We start from the raw sequence: 22,489 nt of genomic DNA on the forward strand, positions 1-22,489 counted from the left end.
GTTGTTACCTCTCTGCTCGGCCAGCAGGGGGAGCTGTTACGTCATTTATTGAATCTGTCTGGTATTTATCACGTGACCATTTCAGAGCCACACCTCTCCAGCAGGTCCGGATTCGGTCCAGACAGACGGAGCAGGAGCAGCAGAACTTTAGTCCTTCATCATGAGGTGAGTTTCCTATTGATCGTTGATCTGTGGAGTTTCTGATCAAGTGATCAGTTATTGATCAGAAAACAAACTCGGACTTTCAGATGGAGTCTGGATGAAAGGATCTGGTTTATCAGAGAACAGATTAATTGATCCGGAGACTCACAGAACCGGGTTGTCAGATCACGTCTCTGGGTTAAAACACCAGCAGGGCCAGATTCAGAACCATTTGGGCCCCGGGCTGCAGCTGGAGCCGGTTTTGGTGCCCGACCCGCAAAAGATTCTTTTAGAAATGAGAATAGATCTTTGACCCAGACTGTACGAGCTGGTGATATGGAATTAGAATTTTATCACAATAATTTGTGGGATTGTTATTATAAATTTAAAAATTATGATGAAAAACAATTTATTGCATCTGTTTTAGGTACAAACAGAAAAAACAAACACTGCTCCTGGAAAACATGATTTTGGAATCAGCTTCAACAGGACGCCACTTTCTTAAAGAAGTGGGATTTACATAACCCAGATTTACTAATTTTCTAAATAATTAGTAAATAATTTATTTGTTTTATCAGTTATACCATATATCTGAAATAACATGGCAGCTGATATCAGTGACCCAGAAATAAACTGTCATATTAGCTTATATCACATGGTAACTACATTTAATCATATTTTCAGATTTATTGATGTTTATTGATGCTCTTGTGGAACAAAGTGGAGAAAATAGTAAAAAATAAAATTTTTGATAGTGTAATTTAAAAGAATATATTATTAATAAAATTGTTATCAAGACATCGATAAATCTAAAATCTTTTCATAATAAACAATAAAAGGTAAATGACATCATGATAAATGCCCATCCTTCTGTCCTGTTCCAGTCCGGTCTGGTTGGTTCTGATCCGGTTGGTTCTGATCCGGTTGTCTCTGTGTTTCAGGGTTTTCCTCCTCTCCCTGCTGGTCCGGTTCGGATGCGGTGCTGAGCTCCAGTCGGAGATGTACGGCAGCCTGGAGTCTCCAAACTTTCCTGACTCGTATCCCACAGACACCAAGCGGAACTGGACCATCAGGGTTCCGGACGGATTCCGGATCACGTTGTTCTTCAGCCACTTTGACCTGGAGCCGTCTTACCTGTGCGAGTACGACTTCGTCAAGGTAAGCTAGGAAGACCCGGATCTGGATCAGGGGACTTTCTGGATCCGGCTGCCTTTCAGAGTCTGAAGTTAAATTCTGCAGTCAGAATTCTGTGTGAACGGTTTCTGACTCCGAACCGACCCGCATGAAGGAGATCGTAGCTGCCGCGTCCAGTAGCGCTTGTTTATGGGAGTAAAGATGGCCGCCGCCCATCAAAATAAACCTGGAGTGCTGTTTGACTCTTTCATGCATGTTTGAGGAATAATTTAATCTCCATGGCAACAAATCAGATGTCAACAAAAAGACTGGGTGGACCTTGCTGGTTTTATACTGGCTGATACTGTTTTGTACTGATTTGTACTAGTTTTCACTGGTTTTGTACTGGTTTATTCTGGTTTTGTACTGGTTTATTCTGGTTTTGTACTGGTTTCTCACTGGTTTATGCTTATCATCCAGGTTTTATACAAGTTTGTATTAGTTTATTCTGGTTTGCAGTGATTTATACTGGATTCTCTTGGTTTGTACTGGTGTGAGAGGGGTTTACTGTTGCTGCTCTGAATCTGAGGTGTGTGTTGGTGCAGATGTTAGGTTTATCGGAGTGTGTGTCGGTGTGTGTCGGTGTGTATCGGCGCCCCGTGGTCCGTTGACCCTCCCAGTCTCTGAGTCAGATAAACAGCAGCTGAATGTAAACAGAGCTGCTGGTCTGTTTTCCCTCCCCAGTTTGGAATGAGCCCTGATGGACCCAGATCTCTGGGAGGTTAATGGTTCCAGTTTGACCCATCTGGTTCCCAGAGCCTGCTGCTGATGTCAGACTTTGTCCTGACTTCAGATTACTTGAAGTCAGAACTTTGTGGTTCTGATCCAGATCTCTGGTTCTTCAGTCTGACGTAGTTTCTCTGACCTGCTGTGTTGTGCAGGTGGAGGCGGACGGAGCGGCGCTGGCTGTGTTCTGTGGGAAGGAGGAGACGGACACCGAGGCGGTACCGGCACAGCGGGTCATCACCTCCCCCAGAAACTCCCTCAGCGTCCAGTTTGTGTCGGACTTCTCCAACGAGGAGCGATTCTCCGGATTTGTAGCTCATTATAGCGCAGTGGGTGAGGAAACCCAAACAGCCGAGCTGCCGGTTCCTCAAGTTCTGACACGGGAAAAGAACCCGACGGTTAGCATGTTGGATCAACATTAAAACATTCAGCAGCGTCTGAAGTCAGTGATGAACCCTGACATATAAAAATCACAATTTTTATATGGTGATTTATATGATACGACTCTTACACTAAAAAGAACCGAAGGTGGTAAAACAAATTGGACTCATGGATTGTTTTGAGAGCCTCCTCATGTTCTCCCTGTGTCACAACGTTGAATTAAGCACTTTAGCATTAGCTTCTGCTAAAGACTATGTTTATGATTAGTGCTTTAGCGTTAGCTTAAGCTAAATGCAGCACTTTAGCATCAGTGTAGCTGATATATAATTAGTTCTTTGGGGTTAGCGCCGCTAACATTTTAGTTAGCAGTGCCTGCCACTGCTTTTCTGACTTTCCCAATCGTTCTAGGTAAAAAGAAAATTATTTGGCCATAGATAATTTCCACCAAATATCTCAGAGATTTTTACATGATTTCACATCTTCACAAGCAAAACCTCAAAACTGTCTGATGTCCAAAAGTCAAGAAATAACATTTTTCAATTATTAAAATGATAAACTTCTGATATTGAAACTGAGATATTTTCTGAGTAGTGGGATGGTGTTACTGGTACCAGATCCAGGGGAATCGGAGCCGGTACCAAGTGGTGCACAGGCACACGAATCCTGTGCAGCTAATATCTGTGGATCACAGAGGAAGTGAGTTGAAACAAAGTTACTCTGGCAGAGCTGGTTTATTCTGAGCTGCATGCCCAGAGCCAGAAAACTCCTCCCCACCGCGGCACGAGAGCGCCCCCACTGGCAAGAAGATACATGTACACAACAAACACGTTTATATACACAAGACAAAAACCACAAAGACAAAAACAAGACCAATTCTGACTGGAAAAAAGGGTGAATTTTTTATTTATTTTTTACTTTTTCTCAACCCAATTCACCGGCAGCACTTGTCCGACCTCTTCCTGCTGCTTGAAAACATCAGAGCCTGAACTCTGACCTATCTTCTTCTTCTTCTTCTGCAGATATAGACGAGTGCAGCGAACGCGGTGATGAGGATCCGCTCTGCGATCATTTCTGCCATAATTTCATCGGGGGTTACTACTGCTCCTGTCGCTATGGTTACCAGCTGCACACTGACAACCACACCTGCAGAGGTGAGTGTGTTGGCGCCCCCTGGAGGCCCACCTGGAGCCTGCCTTTACTTTGTAACAAGACATTTTACAAAATTACAAGTTAAATAATCTGGAACTGGAACATTTGGATAAATATTAATAAATTACCGACATAAAACAAGCTCCAATATCTTTCCAAAAAGTTACTAGTAGGTGAGTTTTGTCTTACTCAACGTGTACTAAGATATTTGCCCTAGAAACTGGACAGAGTTACTTGGGAAGGTTCAGTGTTTCTGCAGCGCAGTGAGTTTCAGTCCTGAAACCAGCAACAGGATCAGAGTTAAACTAACCCAGTTAAACCATTATAACCAGTAAACATTCACTTCATCTCACTGACACCAAAGCATCAGGGGCCTCAGGGGCCCGGAGACGTTAGACCTCAGTGTGGCTGATAACAGCTGCTGATTGGTGGAAATGTTTACATGATGAAGACGTTTTAGTGTGGAGGAGGAAGCTCAGTGTGTGTGTGTGTGTGTGTGTGTGTCCAGTGGACTGCAGCGGCGCCGTGTTCAGGGAACGCGCCGGCGTCTTGAGCAGCGTTAACTTTCCGGGTCCATATCCGAAGAGCTCTGACTGCTGGTACCGCATCGAGCTGGAGGCTGGGTTCAAGGTCCAGATGAACTTTGACCCCCGCTTTGACGTGGAGAGCCACCCGGACATCAGCTGCCCCTACGACCACCTGAAGGTGATGCTAATAAAAACAAAATATTTAAGTAATAATTAATTAAAATTAGAAAAAAGACTCCAAAAACTAATTAAAACTGAATTAGACAAAAAGTCAAAACAAATGAAACTAAAGTATAATAAAAAACTCAAAACTATTATTATCCTGCCTCACACTCCTGTCCAACCACAACAACCCCCCCCGCCCTCCCCCACACACACACACATGTTTGCGTGACTTTCCATTGATTTCCACTCATCTTCTACATCCTAACCTTTTACTCTAACCGTCACATAACTGACCCTAACTCTAGCCAGAACTCAATGCCCCAGCATTTCCTCTCATGGGACCAAGGAAATGTCCCCACCAGGAGCCACTGGTCCCCACCAGGAGCCACTGGTCCCCACCAGGAGCCACTGGTCCCCACCAGGAGCCACTGGTCCCCACCAGGAGCCACTGGTCCCCACCAGGAGCCACTGGTCCCCACCAGGAGCCACTGGTCCCCACCAGGAGCCACTGGTCCCCACAGCCCCTCATTGTAGACAGAAATATGTCCCCACACGGCTATAAGAACCTGGTTCACACCCTCTGAGGTGGTGACGGAGTGTGTGTGTGTGTGTGTGTGTGTGTGTGTGTGTGTGTGTGTGTGTGTCAGATCCAAGCAGGAAGCAGAGAGTTTGGCCCGTTCTGTGGCGATCGGTCTCCAGGGATCATCCGGACCGACAGCAACATCGTCTCCGTCCGATTCCACAGCGACGATTCTGGAGAAAACTTCGGCTGGAGGCTGAACTACACCGCCACAGGTGAGCCCACGCAGGGGGCGGGGCCACAGCGCTGACCTGGAGAGAGAAATGAGGCTTTTATTTTGAAATTACAGGAAGTCAGTGTCCAGAACCTGAGGCTCCGCCCAACGCGGTGATGGTTCCGATCCAATCACAATACTCCTTCAAGGACCATGTGGTGTTCAGCTGTCAGCCGGGGTTCCTCCTGGTCCAGGTGAGGCTCCACTCTGCTGCTGGGAACTGAAACTGGAACCAGTGGCTGAACTGGGAGCAACCGGAGAGGTTCTTAATGGTCTTCACAGGAAACACAGGAGAGAGTCTGATTGGCTCTTGACTTCCTGCAGGTTTTATTTGATCCATCAGATTAAATTTGATTAAACTTTATTTATTTTAGTTAATCAGAATAAAAAAATGAAACTCTTGAATTTTGCTCACATGGAGATTTTTTTATGACTTTAGATTAATAGAAACAAAATTTCTCATAAAATCAGAATACATCTGGCCAGTGGTGGGAACTCTTCTGCTAACCCACTAATGTGCTAATAGCTGAACAAATTTTTTGTTTAGCGCTTTAACTTTTATGCTAACTTTAAAAACATTTAGCGCACTCAGCTTACCCTAAAATATTTTTCCAGCTAAATGCTAAATGCTAATTTGCTCAGTTGTTTTGTTAATTTTAAGTTGAATAAAGTTCAACATTTGTGTTGAAGTTTTGGTTCATGACTGTGAAGAATAGTTAGACATTTATCCTATTTTGAGATGAGTGTCAATATGACAAAATTTAGTGCTTTAACTTTTGCTAAATACCATGTTGGTGTAGCTTTTAGCTTTAGCAGAACCAATGTTTATGATCGGTGCTTTAGGGTTAGCATAGGTAACCCTAAAGCACTGCCTTCCACTGCAGTTGGGCTTTAAAGAAGGATTTTTAATAGAGTTCATATTTTTGGTCATGTTGTGGCCCCGGCGGTTATAGGAAAGACTTCACTGCTCCACGCTGTGATGTGTTTGCAGGACGGTGGGACGTCGGATCGTCTCCAGCTGGAATGCCAGGCTGACGGCTCGTGGAGCGGCCGTCCTCCTCGCTGTTACAGTAAGACTCGGCTCTGAGCTCAGAGCTGCTGACGGACTTGTTTCCTGTCCAAAATGGAGATTCTGGAGTTTCACTCAACAGATCTCCAGTTTCTGAATCTCTTGTTTTACACACTTAAATTAGTGTGAAGCTGCACTGTTTCCAACATTTAATGGACCAAACTTCTGTTTTGAGGGTTTCTGCAAATTAAATATTTCATAGTTTATTTCAAGGATTTCTTTCATACAGTCTAAACTCCCTGAAAAGGAGAAATTACCTTTCAGAGAAAGATAGTTTTGATTGATATGAGGATGATGATATTATACTTAATCTGACTTATATGATCTTCTTTAACGCATACTGATGCTTATCAATTACAAGAGGTTTACTGTCTGTCAGTGAACATTAGTGAACAGACAGCATCAGTAGGACCAAGAAACAAAAAGATCCGCCAACCAAAGTAAACTACCGACTCAGACACCAACCTCGCTGCCGTTCTGATCCTCTTCCGTCCCGGCGAGCTGTCCCCGCTTCAAGCCGCCCTTCGACTCCGTTAACTGGAAGAAAACTGGTAGACGAACCGGTTTACTGGGAGAAAAAGCCGCGTCTGGTCCAGACTTCCTGACAGCTGAGAGGAGGCGCTGCTGCCACCTGCTGGTGACTCCGAGAAAAAACAACGACTTTTCAAATAGAAGTCATTTTTCTATCAGCAGTAAAAATGGATTAAAACATGAAGTTTCATCCCATTAAAAATTATTATTCATAAATAATTTTCTCCAAATTAGCTGTTTGTTATTTCTTTACTGTCTGACCCAAACATGTTTTTGTATTTTTTTCTATTTTTCACTTTGTGCTTTAATAATTTCTACATGTACAGAATTTCATAAACATGCAGCAACACAATCTGATTGTATAATAAAATAAAAAACAAAAAAAGAAAATTGCAATATTGCATATTTTAACATGACAATAATATTAATCTAAAAAACTAACAGTGGAAAATATTTTTAAATCCAACCAAATTAACTGTAATATATGAATTATTTAAAATCCTAGGGAATAAGATATGCAAAATAAAATTAAATTGAATTTAACAAAAGTATTAAATCTTGAATGAATTAAAGCCTATAAGTAATGTAATAAAAAAAACTAAAACACCAAAAGTAAACTGACCTACATTGTATATTTTAAAAAAAATTCTTTAATTCTAATATTTTGTCTGTATAATTGAATACTTAAATTACTCAACTCTAATCTGTGAAAAAATTAGTGATATTTTCTCATTTTCCATCAACTATTCTACTGATAACGGTTTAAAGTCTGGTTGTGTTTAAAATTAATATTTTCAGTTTTCATCTCTTCCTCCATGTCTTCAACATCCAGGTTTTATTTTCAATAAACCAATGAAGCAGGAAAGTGTTGATGTTCAGTAAAAACAAAGATTCAGCTTCATATCAAAACCTATTACTGTCAATAAAACATCTGATAAAGAAAAATAGACTTTTTTCAAAAGAGTGAGCTGGTTGATGATGTCATCAGCCACTGTGACATCATCAGTCACAGAGGCTCTATATGACTGTCAGGCAGAACTTCTCCCTCAGTCTGCATCGTGACGAATCGCTTCAAAGATTTTTACTGAGCTAAAAAAATTGTGCTGCAGAAATGAGCAGAAAGATGAATGAACATAGCAACGTGGACAGCAGCAACAACGTGAGAATGATGGGAGATTTCATGGAAACAAGTAACCATGAAGCAGTTAGAGTTTTGGTTTGCTCAGATCTGGCTGAGGAAGATTTGGCAGATCATGGCTACCAAGACGACGGTCAAACACTTTTTTCTTCAGTCAACATTTGCAAGTTTTCCAGCTGGATGTTTGCCGCCATGTACAGCATCCTGAACCTCAGGAAAGCCAGAAAGGTTGTGGATGAGTATCCAGAGAAGTCCTCACAGGACTTCTCTGGATACTCAGCAACTCCATCATCCGCCAGTTTTATTGATACAGGCATGGAAAATCTAGGGAGACTTTTTACCTCAGAGGAAATCAAAGCATTTATAACAGAGATTATTGACAATGAACCAAATATGGCCTCAGGAAATGGGAACAAGCTAGAAGACTTTCTGAGGGTTTTGTTGGACTGGTTGAACCAGAATGGGATTAAAACCACGTGCACATTGTACACTAATAATAGCTGTAAAGAATGTGCTGAAACGTCAGACATCTTGGATTTAGGACCCATCATCACCCTGCCGGTTACAAATCCTGTGGAAACCACTGCTTCTCTCCTGAGCGCCTGGACTTATTTGGCTTCCAGAAAGCATTGTTCTCTCTCATCCAGCTCAGCGACAAACGTCTTCTTCAATGACACTGATGTGATAACCTTGCATCTACCACTGTTCGGAGGTTGGGTGGACTCAACACACACCGTGATTCCAAGTACAACTATTAGCATCCCCATTAGAACTGGATCTCAGTTGTACCGTCTTTCATCAATGATTTGTCTGGACACCCTGAGTTCTCAGTCTGGCAGGTTTTACACCTATCTGATGTGTGAAGACCTGCTGCTTAAGGCAGAAAATGACAAGGTCACAACCTTAAAAACAGACAGCGTGTTCAACATTTGGCAGGACGGGTTCATGTACATTTATGAGAAGTTTTCAGAAGATCCCGACAGACTCAGAGATGACCTGGCAGGTAGCTCTCTGGAGAGGAGCTGTGGCCCTGAAAATGCAGATGATATGACGACGATGATTGGATACACAGAAGGAAAGGACAAATTTCTCTTTCAAGAAAGCAATTACAACTCTGGAATCAAACCAACTGTGGTAAACCATAGAAACAATAATATCCATAGCAAATATTATCTGGCATATAAAGACACAACAGGCAATAAAAAAAGAAGCTATCAGGAAATTTATGGAGGATATAGCAGACGTTTCGATTTCAAAGAGTCAGAGTTAAAGTCAAAGTCAGAGTCAGAAGAAGAGTTAAAGTCAGAGTTAAAGTCAGAGTCAAAGTCAGAAGAAGAGTTAAAGTCAGAGTTAAAGTCAGAGTCAGAAGAAGAGTCAGAGTCAAAGTCAGAGTTAAAGCTAAAGTCAAAGTCAGAAGAAGAGTCAAAGTCAGAGTTAAAGTCAGAAGAAGAGTTAAAGTCAGAGTTAAAGTCAGAGTTAAAGCCAGAGTCAGAGTCAGAGTCAGAGTCAAAGTCAGAGTCAGAGTCAGAAGAAGAGCCAGAAGAAGTGGTACAAGAAGTTCGCCACGGAATGAGATTAAATTTATTTGACATTTGTTTAGCTCTATGCATAATTTATTCCTTATTTCGGCTGTTGTGTTTTTTTTTATTTCCTTTATATCCGCTTACTAGATCCTTTGCCTTTTCTTTCGGTGATTTTGATTGGTTGATCTTTACTTGTTCAGTCCTTCACTTTATTTCGCTGGTCACACCAGACCCCCCAGAAGATATGCCCGAAAATGAAACGTCAACAGAAACGGACAGCATGTAAGTTAGACAAGACGAGGGCCCGACATTTATTAATTAAATAAATAAATTACATTCTTATTTATTGAATAAAAACAGCTGTAGACTATTTGGTCTACGCTTGATGTGTATTTAATAATTAAGGTTCCAGACTAATTTAAATGAATTATAAATTATGCTGGATGAAGTTTTTTAAACCTTCCAGACAGAAAAGGAAGGAAATTCCTCCTCAAAGTAAAAATCTGTAAAAAAAAAAAAATAATTCAATATTTTATTGTAGCTGCATGATATAAATGCTTAATAAACTAGAGAATCAGAGGGAAGTTAAAATATTACTGCATTACGTGGAGTAAAAATATGATGTGACACAGATGCAACTTTTCCAGGCAAACCCGGTTTCCATGGCAACCACTAGACATTATGCACATGCTAACTGGTTGCCATGGAGACCGGGTTTGCCTGAAAAAGTTGCATCTGTGTCACGTCATGTTTTTACAAGGTTGTGTTGGGGTTGGGGTTAGAGTTGCCCAGGGCCTCACAACCTGCACAGGAACACCGAGGGCCTCAAACCCTGCACAGGAACACCCAGGGCCTCACACCCTGCACAGGAACACTGAGGGCCTCACAACCTGCACAGGAACACCGAGGGCCTCACACCCTGCACAGGAACACCCAGGGCCTCACAACCTGCACAGGAACGCCCAGGGCCTACCTGTCATTACGACGTCCAGGGATCTGTGTGTCCAACCTACGGATCCAAATCCTCTCAGCCCTTCTCCTCTGTGCTGAGGACCAGGTTGGGTTACATTTCAGCACCAAAGCCGAAATGCTTCCGGCTCTCAAGGACCAGGGTTGGCCACCCCTGCTGTAAAGAAACTGTCCGGCCAAGGAAGAGGATGTAGTTATCAGGGGGATCATGGGAGATGAACTGGGGGTCTGGACTCCAGGAAGTTCTTCCTGCATGTCCTGAGGAAAGATCTGGAATATCCTCTCTTACCAAGAGCAGAAAACAGTCTTAGTTGCCTCCTCAAAGTCGGTTTTCTGTGTGCAGATTCTGTGAAATGTGAGGAGTTGTGATTTTATACGTGTGTTTAGGATGATAGCTTGTTTTAATGCTCCTCTTTTCTGGGCTTCAGATTCGATGGATTGCCATATCCTTTTAGGTTTGTAATTTAGCCAAACTCTTTCTGTTTCAGGTGATGGCTTAGCCAGGGATCGACTGTTCTGTGTCTTTTTGATGCATTCCTGTTTTTACACACCTGGATCACATTAATTAGCAGGCCTTTGATGGCATGCTGAATGGGCAGTTCAATCCATTTATTTTCTTTGTTAGAGTAGGGATGCATCTGAAACATGCATCACAGTAAATTTCAAAGACCCCTTTTTGATACTCAACACAAGATTCAACCCATTTAAAACTTAAAGCACAGGCTGAAAGTCCTGCAGCATCCGAATGGACCGCCGTCAGTCTTATTGAGTTTGTGATCCTGAGAGGGGAGAAATATCTGGACTTAAACGACACCCTGCTTCATCATCACCAAGTTCACCAACGCCGATGGTAGTGATCTGGCTAATGACTGTGGGATTAATTAATTATCCTCTTAGACTCAAACTTTCGGTTGAAAATATTAGGCGCCTCTGTTTTTGTTGAAAAAGTTTCAGTTTCTCCCTCGGCCCGTTTAGGTGGTGCTCCTGTTTTAATGCCTGACATATTCTATCCCTGAAAACTGGAGGATATGTACTCAGGAGAACCTCTTTTTGGTTCTACTACGTTTGCAGTTTTAGGACTGGTTCACCATCAGGCCTTCACAGGAAGAAGAGAGCTGTCACCTTTTCATTTTGACATTCTCCAATGTGAGGAATCACTTCAGGTCGTCACGTTTCTTCCCTTTAACACCTGGGTTACGTTCCTGTAACCTGATCCTGATTGGTCGCTGACTCACGTCTGTTGCAGTGGTGGATTGTGGGATTCCTAAGAAGGTGGATGGAGCTGTTGTGATGTTTGGTCGCCATGACAACACCACGCTGTTTGGAGCGACGGTTCATTACGTCTGCGGGGAGGACGGCGTCCAGCTGAGCAACAGTAAGATGGTGATGATGTCATCGGGTTAATTAGGATTTTAATATTTAGTTTAATGAGTGATTGTTGTTATTATATTGATTTTATATCTAAACAAATCAAAATCACGAAGCTTCGGTGTGTTTCTGTCTCAGCTTTGTTCAGGTGTGGCCCTGCAGGTCAGTGGCTGGACGCTGACGGAGGAACACAACTTCCTGTCTGTCTGCCAGGTTCGATTCCCGCATTAATGTGAAATAAGAACCAAACATGATCAGAGTCACGTTTATTTTTTCATGTTTTCATCAGCTGATAGTAATTAACAGAAATAAAACAGGAGGTATATCGTGTTTTAGATGTAATACATGAACGTCTCATTAATATTCAGATTTATTGAATTTGACTGCAGCTGTCCTTTTTTATCCGTCCGTTTGTTTTAGCTGTCTGTGTTTTTCTGTCTCTGCCTGTTTACCTGAATGTTTATTTGTCTGTTTACTTGTTTCTTTACCTTGTCGTCTGTTTTCATGCCCGTTGTTTTCTGTTTTTGTTACCCATTAGGACATTTTTCTTCCTGTTTGTTTACCTGTCCATCTGCCTGTTATGGAGCTAAATTGAAGCTATAAAGTTTGTTCAAAAGAAAAAAACCATCTGAAACTAAATAAAAAACCTTGAATCTGATAGGTTGTTTGGAAAATTTTTCTGATTTAAATCCTTTTTTTTCATTTTCAAAACTTTTTCATAGTCTGTTCCTCATCACCTGTTTTCCTGTTTGTGTGTTTATAAATTTATCTTCTCTGTTTTTTTTCGGTCTCTGTGCAGTCACCTGTCTCCTCTCTCCTCTCCCCCCTCCAGCCTGCGGCTTGCCTTCTCGGCCTCTCCCCCACCAGGTGAAGCGGATTGTGGGCGGTCGGAGCGCTGAGCCCGGTTTCTTCCCCTGGCAGGTTCTGCTCAGTGTGGAGGACCTGTCTCGGGTCCCTGAGGACCGCTGGTTTGGCTCCGGGGCCCTGCTGTCTCAGTCCTGGATCCTGACCGCCGCCCACGTCCTGCGGTCCCAGAGGAGAGACGCCACCGTCGTCCCGGTGGTCCCGCATCACGTGAAGGTGGATGTTTGTCCCTGAATGAGGTTCATGCTGTCTTCATGTCTCAGTCAGGACTTCCTGTCCCTCAGGTGTTCCTCGGCCTCCACAGCCTCAGAGACAAACAGACGTCCACCGGCCGCTCCGTCGATCAGATCGTCCTCCATCCAGACTTTCAGCCCGACAACTACAACAACGACATCGCCCTGCTGAGGCTGAGCCAGGCGGCAGAGTTCAACCGGCTGGTCCGTCCCGTCTGTCTGCCACCGGCTCACCGACAGGTGAGCAGGAGACCCCAGGTTTCAGGTTGTTAGGGACAGCTGGAAAGACAGACATGCGGTTACTGAGAGACAGGAGGGGGACTCTGTTAAACATTAAGGGTGAAACACGGAGGGACACACAGAGACACTAAGGCTGTTATCCCTCCTGATACTCCGGTAGACTCAACAGAGAAGTCAAACCAACCAAACCCTTTGAGCAACCTGTTCCCCTCCTGGCCTGTGGGGGCGCTGCATCAACCTGTTCCCCTCCTGGCCTGTGGGGGCGCTGCATCAACCTGTTCCCCTCCTGGCCTGTGGGGGCGCTGCATCAAGAACCACTGAAGGAAACGACACAAAAACCTCTGAAGACACTGAGAGCAACTTCCTGCTTCACCAGATGGAAACAAAATGGAGATTTTAGCGGTTGGAGGATTTCTCTTTAATCCTTTTTCGTTTTGTCTGGAGAAATGACCACGAGTTATTTCTCGTTTGTTTGGGTTGAATTTACCCAGAATGCCCTGCGCTGTAGTTTACTTCCTGCTTTTTGAGCGGTCTTTAGTCTGCTTGCTCTTCACATATGCAGTCGAACCGAACCAGAGTTCACATTTTTGGTTTGATTAGCATTCACACCTGATACATTTGGTCCGCTTTAAACGGACCAGAGTTTGTTTCCCCTGCTGGTCCAGATCTTTGTGAAAAGATGTGATGATACTCCTCCAGAACTGTTGAGTTGGATCCAGACCTACAGATCGGCCTTGATCCGAACCAGCATGGAAACAAATCTCGTTTTAGACTTACGAGCCACCGTAGCTGGGCATCATGGTAAAACTGAGCCCTTCAGTGTTGCTAATGCTGCTGCAGCAGGTGCTAACTGGACTGAAGTTGGATAGATAGATTGGATATGTGTGCATAGATAAAAAACAAGAACCTTCAGATAAAAACAGGAACCTTCTAATCAAAACATTAGATCAATAAAAACCCTAAAAACACAGATGGTGTTTTCCACCGCTGCTCTTCCTGGTTGATGATGTGATCTCTTCTTTTCTTCTGTCTCCATCAGGACCGTCCGTCCTTCCTCCTCCCCAACTCTCTGGGTCTAGTTGCTGGTTGGGGGATCTCCAACGCTTCCTCCACCCCGTCCCCACTGACCTCTGACCTCTTGCAGTACGTGAAGCTGCCAGTGGTCCCTCAGGACGAATGTCAGGCCAGCTATGCTTCCCGCTCCGTCCGCTACAACATCACAGACAACATGTTTTGCGCGGGTTTCTTCCAGGGTGGGCGAGACACCTGCCTGGGGGACAGCGGGGGGGCGTTCGTGATGCAGGCGGGGCGGAGGTGGGCCGTGTTCGGCCTGGTGTCCTGGGCCGGGCCCGAGGACTGCGGCAGTCAGAGGGTGTACGGCGTCTACACCCGGGTGGAGAAATACCTGGACTGGATTCAGAGCCATGTTCAGGCTGCCCCCTGGTGGTGAGGAAGAAACGCTGCGCCTCCATGCAGAGTTCTGCTGCTCTGCAGCAGAACTCTGTCAGTTCTGCAGAATCTGATCAATCAATGGATTCATCAGGAACTTTCATGGATTGTTGAAAGTTCACACGATGAACTGATGATTCTGTGTTTTAACCATCTGAGCTCCATAATCTGCATCAAATTAATCAACCTGCATGTTTAATTCAGATTAGTATCTAGAACTTTCTCAGAAACTCCAGACTAGTATTTTGAAAATTATCAGTGTTCTGCAAAATAACAAAACCTTACCAAATATTTTTACTGTACTTTCTTGTTCAAATATTTTAGTGAACTTGAAATAAGACAAAATAATCTTACAAGTAACTTTTCTGCAGGAAATAGGAGCTTGGTTTTATTCAGTAATTCTTAAATGTTGACAAAAACTGTTAGTTCCTCTGGCAGATTGGTTCTCCGGCTTCCTCCCACGGTCCAAAAGCATGACTGTCAGGTTAATTGGGCTCTCTAAATTCTCCCTAGGTGTGAGTGTGTGTGTGAATGGTTGTTTGTCTTGTATGTCTTTGTGTTGCCCTGTGACAGACTGGCCACCTGTCCAGGGTGAACCCGCCTCTCGCCCGGAACGCAGCTGGAGAGGAACCAGCAACCCTCCCGACCCCATTAGGGATGAAGGGTGTAAGAAAATGGATGGATGGATGGATATACTTGTCAGTTAGTTTTGTCTTATTTCAAGCATTCTCTGTTCTCAGTTAGCAGAATGTAAACGTCACTTTAATGGAAAACTTATTCCATCAGAAACATTAATCTGATTCCAAGGGAAAATATATTTAAGTTTACAAATACTTTACTACTTACAATAAACATCATGCATTTTAGTAGTGAAGGCATGTTACTATATATTTATTTCCAATTATTTACCATATATTTAACATGAAAAGAATGACAGGAGGATTGCTTTCATTGCTCACAACTGACAAATATTTTACTGGTTTTTTCCCCTGAAAACATCTGACTGATATTAATCTTAACAGGGAAAATTTTCCAACCCTTCTTGGGTTTTGGCTCTATAACAGCTCACACATTTCATTCCAACAAAAAATGTCTGACTTCTTAATTTGTTCAATTACCGTAATTTCCGGACTATAAGCAGCGACTTTTGTCTCACGCTTTCGACCTGCGGCTTATACAACGATGCGGCTTATTTATGAATTTTTTCTAACGGCCAGTAGGGGCGCTGGACCAGAAAAGGTAAGCGTGAGACAACTGGAATATATCTGTAGAGGAAGACTAATGTAACATCGTGCTTTGTGCATGAATAAAATTAGTTTGAACAGACCCTCATCATGGTGAATGCAAGAAGAAATGCATATGATGCAGCTTTCAAGTTAAAAGCAATCGAGCCGATAAAGAAGGAAACAGACACTGAGGAAGAAGACTTCCATGGTTTCAGTGCACAGGAGGAAGAGGATGACGGCTCTCCGTGACTTTTAACTGTATGTTATTTAAACCAGCCTTGTTAGTGTTGTTTTGCTATATTGCTGCTGTTCAGAAAGAAAAACTACGGCATATTATTAAAACTTTAAAAACACTTTCTGTGTACCGTCTTTCTTTGTAAATATCTCATGTTTCAATGTAGGAACATGCAGCTTATACACCGGTGCGGCTTATGTATGTTCAAAAATGTGTTTCCTTTAAAAATGTAGGGGGTGCGGCTTATAATCAGGTGCGCTCTATAGTCCGGAAATTATGGTAAACTATTACATTATCAAGTAAAAAAAAATCCAAAGCATCAGAAGTTTTGTTGACTTGTGGTTGCTTTGGTGGCGCAGGGTTCAAAACCCAACTCACATATGGAGGCCTTAGTCCTCAACGCAGCCGTCACAGGTTTGATTCCCGGCTGGGTGACCTTTGCCCCACGTCTTCCACCGTTCCTGTCTGTTCACTGTCAAATAAAACCTTTAAAAAAAGTTCTTTTGACTTGATGATTTTGGCCCATGGGACAAAAAGTTTGAACACCTCTGGTTTACATTTTCACACAATTATTTTCTCAAGGACTAAAACAGAAAGTTTAACTATATGTTAGTAATTTATTTAGTACGGTGACCAACAGGTGAAAATACATAGCAAATGGTGAAACGTGCTGCAAACATTTGAATAATGCAAACTCTAAAATACACAAACAACAAATGTGGAAGAAAAAATACAGCAAGTACAGAAAATAGAAGTGAAAACCGACAATAAAAAGAAATGTTGTAAACATAAGAGATAGAAGGAAACAGAAAATAAAAATAATAGCAAAAACAAACATGAAACACTGCAAATTATCTCCACAAAACCGAAGTCCTCCAGGCCTCTAGAGGGAGTCGACTAGCATTTTATGGGACCAGACCCTCGTCCAGGAGAGGAGAAAATTGGAGCATTAAAGGAACAATGTCACATTTTATATCTTTTTCAAATATGCAGACTTTTACAATATTACAAAACAGCAGCATATTTACAAACCTCGTCCAGATACTCCTGATGGTCTGGAGGAAGTTTTCAATGTTTCATATTTGTCTTTGCTATTCGCAGAATTATTGTACAGAAATAATAAAATGATAAAAAGACAAATGACCAGCACCAGGCAAATCCCACAGGATTAGCTTCACATCATCAACTAGTTCACAGAGATGAAACCAGACTGCCTCGTACTTCAGACGGGATCTGAACCAGTTCTGATTCATCTCCTTAAAAAGTTGAAGTTTTCTTTTTGTACGTTTGTAAAAAGACACCTGGAAACAGATCCAACATTCAGGTATTTTCAGAAGATAAATGTTCAACCTTTTATTGTCCGTCAGGATTGTTAATGGTGGGGTTGAGGGGCGTGCTAACCTCTACGCCACCGGAGCACGCCCCACGCTTGGAGGTCCTCAGTCCTCGACGCGGCCGTCATGGGTTCGATTCCCGGACCCGACGACATTTGCCGCATGTCTTCCCCCCCTCTCCTGTCAGCCTACTATGAAAAAAGGGACACTAGAGCCACAAAAAGGACCCCCTGGTGGGGAGAAAAATAAATAAATAGTGGGGTTGAATTTTGAGATTTTAGGGTTTTTGTTTCCCAATAAAATCACTCAGTTCAATCAGGTGTTTTTATCTGTAGAGGAAGTAATCATTAAACATTTCAGAAATCAGGTTTTTCAGAGAACAATCAATCAGTTCATGCAGACAGTGGAGCAGGTTGCTCCTTTTCTCTGCAGACATATTCCCATTGATCTTCTCCTTGATGTATTGAACTGTTTCCTGATTGGTCTGTGAGCTACTTCCTGTCTGTGCCAGCAGACCTGGTATGAGCTTCTGATTGGACTCCAGTCAAAGTCCGAGGAGGAAACAGAGGAACAAGTCCAGTTGTCTATTTGAGCTCCGTAAGACCTGAATGGTCAACATTTCTCTGATGGACAGATGTTGGATTCGATTTGCTGAATCCAGAGAAACTTCTTTCTTCTTTAGAAGGTAGCGCTTGCTTTTCTTCCATCAGGTTGACCTTCAACTCACACCTAACAGGCCCTAAAGGTGAGATTTAACTTAAAGCAGTATCGTTTCCTAATGTGTAGATCAGTTGTTGGTATTTTTCATAGGTCACAATAATTGTTCTGGGAATTTAAAGATTGTAAAGACATGAAAAGGTTTGATGACAGCTCCAAATATCAGATAGTTTGTATCAAAAATAAAATAAGTCAGCACTAATTGTTCCAACTCTCCAAACAATATCAACCATGACACCCTGCAGCCCTCTCTCCAGTTCTGCTGGTTCACTGATCTGTCATCGTCTAGGGAGGAGCTGCTTCACGTTTCCAGGTTGTCCCTGGAATAACCTGGAATAATCTGGAATAACCTGGAAGTCCTTATCTCTGGGTTCCATGAGATAAGGAGAGTTTCACACCAACCTCCCCCAGTCTGACCACATGGTATCTCAGACATAACAGAAACTTACTTTTAGTGGTCAGAATGATCATCTTCAGGTCCAGAACCCTCTGGAGGTTCTGAGATTTTCTGAGGATGAGGTAAAGGATCGGATCCCAACAGGGTGTCAGGTTCTGGTACCAGTTCTGGTCCAGATTCACATCCTATAAATGTCTGAGATTGAAGCTCGGCTTCAGTTTTGGGTCCAAACCCTGATACTGGCCCAGCTTCTGGTACTGATTCAGAATCATTGACTGATACGGGTTCAGGTCCAGGTCCAGTCTGAAGCCCAGGTACATCTGGAGGTTCCGGGGAGTCCGGTTCCTCTGTGTGACTGGAAATGTAAGATAAAGGAAAAACATTCCCAGAAATGTTTTGAACATTTAAAGACATGAATATAAAACTGACCTTTGATTGGTAGAATGATCATCTTCAGGTCCAGAACCCTCTGGAGGTTCTGAGATGTTCTGAGGATGAGGTAAAGGCTCGGATCCCAACAGGGTGTCAGGTTCTGGTACCAGTTCTGGTCCAGATTCACATCCTGATGAGGTCTCAGATGGAGGTTCAGGTTCAGACGTGGCTTCAAACCCGGACAGTGTCTCAGCATCTGGTACCGAGTCAGGTTCATGACCTGATCCGGTTTCTGACCCAGACCAACGGTCAGCACTTGGTTTGTATTCGGAAACAGTCTCAGGTCCAGGTCCAGGTCCTGGTCCAGGTTCAGGTCCAGGTCCAGGTTCACGTCCAGGTCCAGTTCCAGGTCCAGTCTCAGGTCCAGGTCCAGGTTCAGGTCCAGGTCCAGGTCCAGGTCCAGGTCCAGGTCCAGGTTCAGGTCCAGGTCCAGGTTCACGTCCAGGTTCAGGTCCAGGTCCAGGTCCAGGTTCAGGTCCAGGTCCAGGGAAGTCTGGTTTCTGTGTGCTGTTGGAAAAACATGGTTAAAAATAAAAGGTGAAAGTTTTCAGGTCAACAGCTGCAGTTATTATGAAATGAAACTTTAATTGTTTCCAGAAGACAAACGTACCTCTGACTGGCAGAGGGATCAGCAGCAGTTAAAGGTTCTTGTCCTTCACCTCCAGGTTCTGACACTGAGTCAGGCTCATCAGCTGATCCGGTTTCTGATCCAGATACAAGGTCAGAGTTGGGTTCAAATCCCAGCCGGGTGTCAGGTTCTGGTACCAGTTCTGATCCACATCCTGATGAGGTCTGAGGTTGAAGTTCAGGTTCAGAGTTGGGTTCTAATCCTGAACCAGCATCTGGTTCCTCAAGTGATTTGGATTCTGATCCGGGTTCCAGCTCAGCGTAGAGTTTGTCTGCAGATGGAGCCTCAGGTCCAGTCTGAGGTTCTGGAGAGTCCGGTCTCTGACTGTGGCTAAAAATACATTGTAATAAAAAAGGAAAATGTTTTCAGGTCAACGGCTGCAGTAATAAAATACATTTAATATAAAATAATTATTTCCAGCAGAGAAACTGACCTTTGACTGTTTTCGGGTTCAGAAATGGTCTGATTGTTGGGTTCATGTCTCCATAATGTCTCAGGTTCTGGTACTGACATTAATTCAGGTTCATAAATTGATCCAGATCCGGGTACAAGTTCAGATTTAGGTTGAAACCCCAGCAGAGTGTCAGGTTCTGGTACCAGTTCTGATCCAGGTTCCCATCCTGATAAGGTCTCAGACTGAGGTTCAGCTTTAGAGTTGAGTCCGTTCTCAGGTTCTGGTACCAGTACAGATTCAGGATCGTAAACTGAAATGGTTTCTGATCCAGAGTGGGGTTCATATTCTGGCTCAGTCTCTGGTCCGGTTACAGGTCGGGCTTCAGGTGAGTCCGGTCTCTGTGTGCTGCTGGAAAATAAAATATAATAAATTTTCCAGTGTCTGTAGTTGTGGTGAAATGAATCTTTTTATTTCATGCTGTAAAATACGCTGTTCTTCATTTGGTTTATACTTCCTGCATTTTCTCCAGTTTCTCTTTCTAAGCTCTCATTGTGATATTTTAGACATTTATTTTAGTTTGAAAACATCCACAGGATATTATGGATTAATAAACAGAGGTACTTCAGCTGCTGGGTTTTAACGTTTTGGAAAAACAAAGTGAACAGTTGAATCTTTCCTAGATGATGAATAGTTGAAGTTCCTGAAATGGAGAAAACCTGAAAGCGTACCAGAACGAGCAACACCAAGTCAGACATGTTGGGATGGGATGTTGGTCCTCTGACCTGTAACACAACAAAAACAAAAACAACAGAAACGCTGACAAGGCAGTGACATCCACGCTGAGCTCAGTCAGTCAGACTCGCTGGTCTCACCTTTGACCTTTGCTCCGTTTCTTCTGCTCTCTGAGCAGAGGAACTCTCTCACTCACATCCTGATCCTGATCCTGATCCATGCTGCTGCATCCACATCAGCTCCCCTGCAGAGGAAACAGGCAGAATGTTAGGACTCAGGAGGTTCAGTTAGTTTAAAACTGACTGGATAAGAGATATGATTCTAAAGAGTTGGTAAAACAGAAACAGTTTTACTACAATAGTCACTGAGAGAATATTATTAGGATTCATGTAATGGAGATTGAAGAGTCTGCTGCCGCTAGTCTGGAGGAGCAAAGCGGAGTCGTGAGGCAGAAGCTGTTTGGTAAATCGCTTTGTGTGAGCTAACGTTTAGGCACAGCTGAATGGTTGCCATGGGAGATTCAAGGATTTAACAGACATTTATGACAGAATCAAAGCAAAACTCTTTTGCTTTTGATGAGGGAATAAAATTATAATATGATTAAAAGCACAAAAAAGTAGATTTTATTTAATACTGTCCCTTTACGGGGCTGTTTTTTCCAGCCACATAGAGCCGTTTTGTAGCACAACTAAGTAATTATCCTACATTTTGCTGTTACAGAAATGATGTACATATCAAATATGACTTAAAGAAATTTCACTTTGTAATTTAACTCTTTCAAATTTTCTCTTTAAAAATTCCTGCTCTTTCTGAAGCTCCGCCTCCAGGAAGTCCTTCCAACATGGCTCCTCTATTAACCCTTTAGCAACGTTTCCACCAACTTGTTTGCTAATTGCTGCTGGCTAGTCTAAAGGAGCTGAATGGGGGAGGAGCTGCGTCTCGAAGGCGGGGCTAGGTCCAGCCAGCTGAATAGTTGCCATGGAGATTAAAGGATTCCTCAAACATTCATGAGTTAATTAAGCAACACTATTCTTATGTTTTTGGATGAGGGAATAATTTTATAATCTGATGTAAAACTCAAAAAGTCGATTCTACATGATGCCACCACTTTAAGCAATTAAAGGGGTGGTAAAAATTTAATTGGTTAAATTAAAATTTTACCCATTTTCTGTTTGGGTGAAAATGTGTTGGAGTTGTTTTAAGATTACTGGAGTAGTTTTTGGGTTTTCTCACCGTCCTCTGTGTATGAATGATTACTTTCTAAAACAAACCGCAGCACGGCTGCAGGAGCTCCACCCTGTGAGAGAACGGCAGGCCTTCACGATCTTCACCCTCAGGGTCTATCGGTACATTCAGGCAGACTCAGGGGGCCTGGGGGGGGCCTCTACACAAAGGTTGCCCCTGGGCCCCAAAATGACTGAGTCTGCCTCTGCGTACCTTCCCTCTGTGGCTTTTCCCACCGTTTGCTGTTGGCTGTCGGTGTTTGTCTGCCATTCGACCGACTGCAGTTTGTTTTTCACGCCTGGCAGCAGATTAATCACTTCCTGAAGTAAACGTTGGACTGACAGTCTGTCGAGTTTCCAGCCTGACACTAACTTCAGCGTGGAGGATGAATGAAGCTCTGATCCAGTTTTCTCTCTACAAAAATAAAAAGATAAAACAGAAAATCTCACCCGGATCACGGCTCTTCCTGCCGTGAACCACCTGCAGCTCCGTCTGTCGTTCTGATCTTCCTGACTGTTCCTGTTTGTCCTGTTGGCAGAGAGACACTCCCTCTGACATGCATCAACCTGCTGAACATCTCTGCTTTTTATATATTATTTCTGGTAGAACTGTTTTACATTTAATCATCAAATATAATATATTTTTTTCCAATTTAATCACTTTTTGTTGTTAAGTCTTTAAGACCTTAAAGGTTTCAATGTTAAATAAATAGATTTCTGTCTCTGGTGTT

General features: G+C 43.0%; 2 protein-coding genes across 6 annotated transcripts; one reads left to right on the plus strand and one right to left on the minus strand.

The window, feature by feature from the left end:
• Positions 1-67: 67 nt before the first annotated feature.
• Positions 68-15,648, plus strand: masp1 (MBL associated serine protease 1). Of its 4 annotated transcripts, XM_044119923.1 has the most exons (14): positions 68-165; positions 1,083-1,299; positions 2,196-2,373; positions 3,441-3,572; positions 4,079-4,275; positions 4,910-5,057; positions 5,132-5,250; positions 6,048-6,126; positions 11,358-11,432; positions 11,533-11,661; positions 11,793-11,867; positions 12,487-12,734; positions 12,803-12,991; positions 14,031-15,648. In XM_044119923.1, exons 1-14 carry the CDS (start codon positions 161-163, stop codon positions 14,439-14,441), a joined length of 2,202 nt encoding a protein of 733 aa, XP_043975858.1. In that variant the 5' UTR covers positions 68-160; the 3' UTR covers positions 14,442-15,648. The 4 variants fall into 4 exon arrangements, with proteins under 4 accessions (XP_043975858.1, XP_043975859.1, XP_043975856.1 ...); XM_044119924.1 differs by lacking the exon at positions 11,358-11,432; XM_044119921.1 differs by lacking the exon at positions 68-165 and having other exon boundaries at positions 994-1,299.
• A 1,755-nt stretch (positions 15,649-17,403) lies between these two features.
• On the minus strand, positions 17,404-22,299 carry LOC122832817 (tetra-peptide repeat homeobox protein 1-like). 2 transcript variants are annotated; one of them, XM_044119930.1, is made up of 7 exons: positions 22,209-22,299; positions 20,676-20,779; positions 20,532-20,585; positions 19,843-20,208; positions 19,392-19,739; positions 18,779-19,288; positions 17,404-18,704 (listed from the first exon to the last, which is right to left on the minus strand). In XM_044119930.1, the coding sequence occupies exons 2-7, from the start codon at positions 20,753-20,755 to the stop codon at positions 18,404-18,406; spliced, it is 1,659 nt and encodes a 552-aa protein (XP_043975865.1). In that variant the 5' UTR covers positions 20,756-20,779; positions 22,209-22,299; the 3' UTR covers positions 17,404-18,403. The 2 variants fall into 2 exon arrangements, with proteins under 2 accessions (XP_043975865.1, XP_043975864.1); XM_044119929.1 differs by having other exon boundaries at positions 17,410-18,704; positions 19,843-20,211.
• Positions 22,300-22,489: the final 190 nt, after the last annotated feature.

The sequence above is a fragment of the Gambusia affinis genome, linkage group LG06 (genome assembly GCF_019740435.1).
Source record: "Gambusia affinis linkage group LG06, SWU_Gaff_1.0, whole genome shotgun sequence".
Lineage (NCBI taxonomy): Eukaryota > Metazoa > Chordata > Actinopteri > Cyprinodontiformes > Poeciliidae > Gambusia > Gambusia affinis.